Source organism: Schistosoma mansoni, chromosome W (genome assembly GCF_000237925.1).
Source record: "Schistosoma mansoni strain Puerto Rico chromosome W, complete genome".
Taxonomy (NCBI): Eukaryota; Metazoa; Platyhelminthes; class Trematoda; order Strigeidida; family Schistosomatidae; genus Schistosoma; species Schistosoma mansoni.
Window position 1 is genome coordinate 57190961 of NC_031502.1, and position 6666 is coordinate 57197626.

A 6666-nucleotide genomic window follows, 5' to 3' on the forward strand; every position below is an offset into this window, starting at 1 on the left:
ACCGATTGCAATGTATATACCGTGGTGTGACAAGTCAGACGTTCTATTCATTGATATGGTTCTATGGAATAAGATATTGATTTCTTAATTTTTCATCATCATGTCCATACCTAACATAGGAAACACAAATGGTTCAAAGTTAACTTTGTGTATCACCAGCTTGAAAATAGATTCCCGCCCTGCAATCGCCGAATAACTTGAAAAGACACACTTCCATTGTAGTAAAAAATACAAGTATGTAGTGTGCTATCAACTATGTGCAATGTTTGAATGCATGATCATTATCCGTTTGCAAATAACCGTCTAAACCAAGTGAACAAACATCCTGTTAGTTGAGATATTGTCTGTTTACTAGATCTGAATCATTGAGTTTCTCATCCAAAACTAATGTATATTATGTTCGACGGTCACAAGATTGTGAATAAAAGTGATGTCATATAGAGATGTTGTCGAAACCTGTACGAATTGGTAGTTTATCCGATGGATACTCTCAATTCTTAGAAAATTTCTAGCACACAAAATGAGAAAGATATTAAATGATTGCTCAGTTCTACATCAGTCACTTTATGGAATGTAGTCATCGCATCGACACCGATAAGAATAGAAGCTTTGAACTGAAACACGTTACGGAACTGCTAGGTAAGAATAAGATGAACTGTAGATATCCAGACCATTTTGATGACAAGGCTGAGAACAGCGATATTCAGGAGTTCTTGTCGGAATATTAGTACCATGATGACGAAAAAAGCACACACAGATTATTTCTGCTTACATTCAAAGTAAAAAAATTTCACTATTTGAAAACTATCGTTGATTAATTGATGCTTCTTTGAACCTTTCCATGTTGTACCTTACTCCCTGTGTCCACAAGTTGTCCACTTTTCCAATTACACAATTGTGCAACATCCCTCTTATTGAAGGATTGTGACAATTGACAGAACGTAATTTAGTGACGATTGGGTTGAGTCTGGAAGGAAATCGCCAATGAGAAGATGAGTTGGTGCAATATGGTTATCATGTAATAGAATTTCGCACATCATTCTCAAAATATTTCATCAAACAATTAGATATCTAGGATTTTGTGAATGAGCATTAAGTTTATGCAAACGACAGTTACACATTATTGGTGACTGTGGAAACCGATGTGTCTTCTATAATATTCTATCTGTGTGACTATAATCAATGGAAACAGATTTAACTGGATTTCGTCAATTTGTAATATGATCGTCATCCAAAATTCATCACACTTGTATAAAAATGAAATGAGCAGAATACGGTGACACTCAATTCATTCACACATGATTTTATTAAGTATCATAAAACCAATTTGTTGTATAAATATCTACTATCCCTCTAAGCAAATAACAATTCACAGAGAATTAGTGACTGGCTTATAACTAGAATTTCCGATATTCCTGCGGGAAACTGAGACGAGTTAATTGATTTGAAAATGAAGGTGGATGGGAGATTCCAGCAAACGGAAGGAGAAAACAATGATAAAGCAATGATAACCAATCAACATCGAATTTTAAAGAAACAGCTGTGAGCTATATGCGGGGAAATTCAAACACACTGAACCTACCTGGAGTTTGTTCTGACAATGTTGTTCATAATAATGATGAAGGTTTCACGACCAAACCATCAAGCTCAGAGAACTAAACTTCATCATAATCATCCACCTGAGCTTCAAGTCTCCTCCACCATCTCGAAATCGGATGATGGTTACTTATGCTATATCATCAAGTGAATGAAGTTGGACATTTTGATTAACGTGAATAAGTGCAGTTCCAACTCAGTGGCTGTTTTATATCATTTTCATTACAGGAATAGTGGTTCATATATTTAACGCAGTGAGAAGTTATAGATAATTACTTCTGTGTAATCCCTAACCATAAACAAACAACTGGTTTGGTCAACACAATTTCCAATATGTCTCCTAACGATATCAACTCATGATGAAAACTCCTGTGAAATATTGTACAGAATTTCACGAGCCACCTGAATATTCCATGTGATATAAAAAATAATATTACCTAATGCAGTTATAACTGCGAAGGCGTTATATAAATACTAATTGATATAATCATCATGAGTCTGTCCGCAACAAAATTCATGGGACGACATGGACTACCTGCGAGAAAGGAACAAAGATGGTGAGAGATTGACAAACCTCTATGTGATCAATAAACTGGTGATAGGCGGCTCTATATTCCCACACGAACGCATTCACAAAACCATATGAACTTCACTGGACCACACTACGCAGAACCTAATCAACCATATCTGCATCAACAAAAAGTTCAGGAGGACGATGGAGGATGTTAGAACAAGGAGGGGAGCTGATTTGGTATCAGATCATCATTTGATGGTCGTAATGATGAAATTAAGACCTAAGAAGCACTGGACAAAGGGTGTGCACAATATACCAAAGGTTTATTATGGCTATTCTTCGGGATACTAACAAACACAACAAATTCAAGATAGCCCTCTTAGCAAAATGTTCCAGTCTTTCACAATCTACTCAATGGAGAGGGAAGTACTATGGAGAGCATCTGAAAAGGCATAAAAGAGGCGATCATTTCAACGTGTCAGGAAGTGCTGGGCCACAAGGAATGGATCACTGTTGATACACTGGATAAGATTGAAGAAAGGAGGAACAAGAATGAAGGAATCAATACCAGCCAAACAAGAGCAGAAAAGGTCAAGGCACAAGCCGAATACACAGAAGCAAACAAACAAGTAAAGAGAATCATCAGAACCGACAACCGTAAATATGTGGAAGATTTAGCAATGACGGCGGAAAAGACTGCAAGACAAGGTAACATGAGACAACTGTATGATACAAGAAACTCGCTGGAAATTACGGCAAACGATAACGACCGGTGAAAAGCAAGGAAGGCAAAGTAATCATCAACATTGAAGAAGAACAACAACAGGTGGGTAGAACACTTCAAAGAACTTTTGAATCGACCAGCTTCAATGAACTCACCCAACAGAACGACTCCGCAGACGTTCAACTCCTCAGGCTGGATTCCGTAAAACTCGTTCGTGTACAGACCATATCGCAACTCTACTTATCATTTTAGAACAATCATTTGACAGGAATTCATCACGCTAAATCAACTTCAGTGATTATGAGAAAGCATTTGATAGCGTTTACAGGATAACACTATGGAGGCTTTTACGACACTACAGAGTGTGTGCCTGAGAAGATAGTTAATATCATTCGGAATTCTCATAACGGATTAAACTGCCAAATCGTTCATGGAGGATAACTCACCGACTCATTCGAGGTAAAGACCGGCGTTAGGCAAGTTTGCTCACTCTCACCCTTTTTTTCTCCTGTTGATCGACTGGATCATGAAGACGCCAACATCTGGAGGAAGGCACGGGATACAGTGGACAGACGAGATGCACGTAGATGACCCAGACTTTGCAGATGATCTGGCTCTACTATCACATACGCAACAACAAATGCAGGAGAAGACCAGTGTAGCAGTAGCTTCAGCAGCATTAGGTCTCAATATACACAAAGGAAAAAGCAAGAGTCTCTGATACAATACAGCATGCACCAATCGAATCAGACTTGATGGTGAAGCTTTGGAGGGCGTGAAAATCTTTACATATCTGGGTAGCATCATCGATGAACAAAGTGGATCTGATGAAGATCTGAGGTCCTGGATCGGAGAAGCAGGAGCAGCATATTTACAACTGAAGTACATCTAGGACTCAAAACAACTGTCTGTCAACCAACACCAAAGTCAGAAGTTTCAATACAAATGTTAAGAGAGTTCTACTGTATGGCTCGGAAAAGTGAAGAACTACGAAAGCCATCTTCCAGAAGATACAAGAGTTTTTTATTAACAGTTGTCTACGCAAAATACTTCGGATCCGTTAGCCAGATACATTCAGCAACAACCTACTGTGAGAGAGAACAAACCACATTTTAGCGGAGGAAGAAATCAGGAAGAAGCGCTGGGTGTGGATAGGACACACATTGAGGAAAGCAGCCGACTACGTCACAAGTCAAGCCCTCACATGGAATCCTGAAAGTCAAAGGAGAAGAGGAAGACTAAAGAACGCATTGCGCCGAGAAATGGAGACAGGCATGAGAAGAATGAACAAAAGTTGGATAGAACAAGAAAAAAGGGCTCAGCACAGAGCGAGTCGGAGAATGCTGGTCGGTGGCCTATGTTCCATTAAAAGTAATAGGCATAAATCATTACATTACACTAAATCGTAATACTTCGTTTTCGATGTGAAGCTGGTGATAATGTTGCTCCAGTTGATGAACTGGGAAATATGGTCAAAAATCACACTTATAGTTGTAAAGTGCACAAATTGTAATAAATTTTACAAAACTGTTTTTACTTCAAAATAATCAATTATTTGGATATGATAAATCCAACCTGCGAACTATGGTATTCACAATGTTTTCTCAACAATATCTATGCAATATGTTGATATGTTAGACGTGAACGTGTTAAATTGAGATTTTCCGAATCATATTAATGTTAGCTTAACTGAATTATACTACATGAATGCATAACTTTAATAATCCGAATTGGACTTTGTCTAATTAGTAACCATTTCAGATACAATCACTTTATAACAACCAAATTGTATGAATAATTGAACTTTGAATTGCGTTGAATAATGTCGAATCAAGATATTAACAAATTATTCACTCATATTTCACATATCTTACTACTTAACCAAGTTATTAGTATTTAGAACTATGCACCACATTAGTTCCAAGGGATTGCAATCATCAATTGACTAATAAAGCTCTCTATTAGAGGTGAAACTGTAGAGTTGGTTAATGTTCATGAAACGGTAACAGAGAGTTCAACATATTTAAAATACAGAGACTATTAAATTGAAGAAAATCGACTGGCTAACGTAGTTCCATCGTGTAGTTCAGTTGAGGTCATCACATGATGTAGTAGTTAATAAATGAAATTAACGTCATACTGGTTTCGTTCTAAAAGCATCAGCGACAAAGACTACTGAAGATAAACCAAAGGAGACGGTAATAACAGAATTGACAAGACTCTTCTAATTTATTATTATCACTACCACGATCGATCAACTTAAAGCCAACACAATATCATATTGTTAAACGGAAATATGAAATGAGCATTTACACCAGGTTTCCGCGTACAACACTCACATTGATAATGCAAAGATGTAATTTTTGGTAATATTTTCTGAAATTCAATAGTGAAATAAGTAACTTATAATCCAAGGAGATGGTTGTGTAACCAAGACGATAGTTCGACCTGCTTTTCGGAAACTTTTGAGAAGGTTTTGTTAGTTCGATGTCCGTAATTAGCTCCGTAGTCATATTATCCCGACGACGAAACATTTTTCTAGGTGTTTTGTCGGACCTCATTCGTGCTCTATATTATATAACGAAATAGTAGACCCGATTAAGGCAGAGTGGATCAGCAATGCTGAGGAGTCAAATACTGGGACATGATTGACGTCCAATGCTTAAAGTTGCACCAGGAGACACACTCCTGTCGAAAATTCGACACTATCAAAGATCCTTCTCAAAATCAAATCAGCTTCATATTTTGAGAGAAATAACTTCTTAACTACAATACTGAAATTTATCATATTCATTGCTATCAGTGGTGGGCGCAAACCAGTGAGTCAAATTCATTGTAATCCACTAGTTCTCTATCAAGCGAGATGCTTTGATGATCCTGTGTTCGTGAAATTTCCATCCCATGCGTGCTTCTCGTCCTTCCTTGGACAGAATCAGTTTGAATTTTTGTGTGTGCGAGATATTCTCTTCATCATGTTTCTTGCTTTGATAAAGAATCCGAGAGAAATCCGATGCACGATTCACACTGGCGTTTACTCTTATCCATGACAAGTTAAATATCATTCTGATGGGTTGTGTGGTTATTAGGACTACAACTTGAAAGTCCTGACAGCCTTCAACAATAATATAACCTTAAAATAATTATTACAGAATTCACATCAGTTTACAGGCATGATCAATTTGATATAAATAGCGACATTTTATGTAGAGAACAAATATGAGATAGAAGACTGTTTTATGTTTGTTGGTTCAGCAATTGTTAAGTAGTTTATTTATGGCATGTATCACGGTAATCCAATGCATTAGCAGGGAACGTAAAAAAAGACGTGACAGACCATAGTTTCAAAGTCTATACACCAATTACAGATAGCATCAATGTCATAAACTATATCACCCATTCTCGCAGTCGGTAATGAATGAGCAGTGTGAAAAATGAATGCATCCAGCTGACCAGTCACAAATGGCACGAAAGGAGAATCCTAGATTCCACTACTGGCCACCATTCATCTTAGCTCATGAAACTTGCCACTTATTGCAATATTCAGGCAATCCTCATAGGATGCATATATGCCAACAACAGACTGATCAATTTTAGTCCTAAACAACAATTCTAGGTTTTGAGCAAACAATATCGAATGAATTCAACTCATTATTTGCCTGGAATCTAGACCAGCAATACAGACATTTTTCAATCTCAGATTTCTTGTAATTCAACTAGTCCTGACGAATATCGTAACCGAATTTACACGTTATTCATTATTAACCATTGTAAAACTTGCATAATATTGTAGTGACTTTGCTTTGTTAATCAGTCACCTTTGTAACAGTTATTG

The 6666-nt window shown here is 37.1% G+C and overlaps 1 protein-coding gene across 1 annotated transcript; it reads right to left on the minus strand.

The window, feature by feature from the left end:
• Positions 1–814: 814 nt before the first annotated feature.
• Smp_131480 (hypothetical protein) lies at positions 815–5368 on the minus strand (the record flags this gene model as incomplete). The annotated part of the gene is made up of 2 exons (XM_018790282.1): positions 815–908; positions 5148–5368. The coding sequence occupies 2 exons, from the start codon at positions 5366–5368 to the stop codon at positions 815–817; spliced, it is 315 nt and encodes a 104-aa protein (XP_018655641.1).
• Between the last annotated feature and the right edge of the window lie 1298 nt (positions 5369–6666).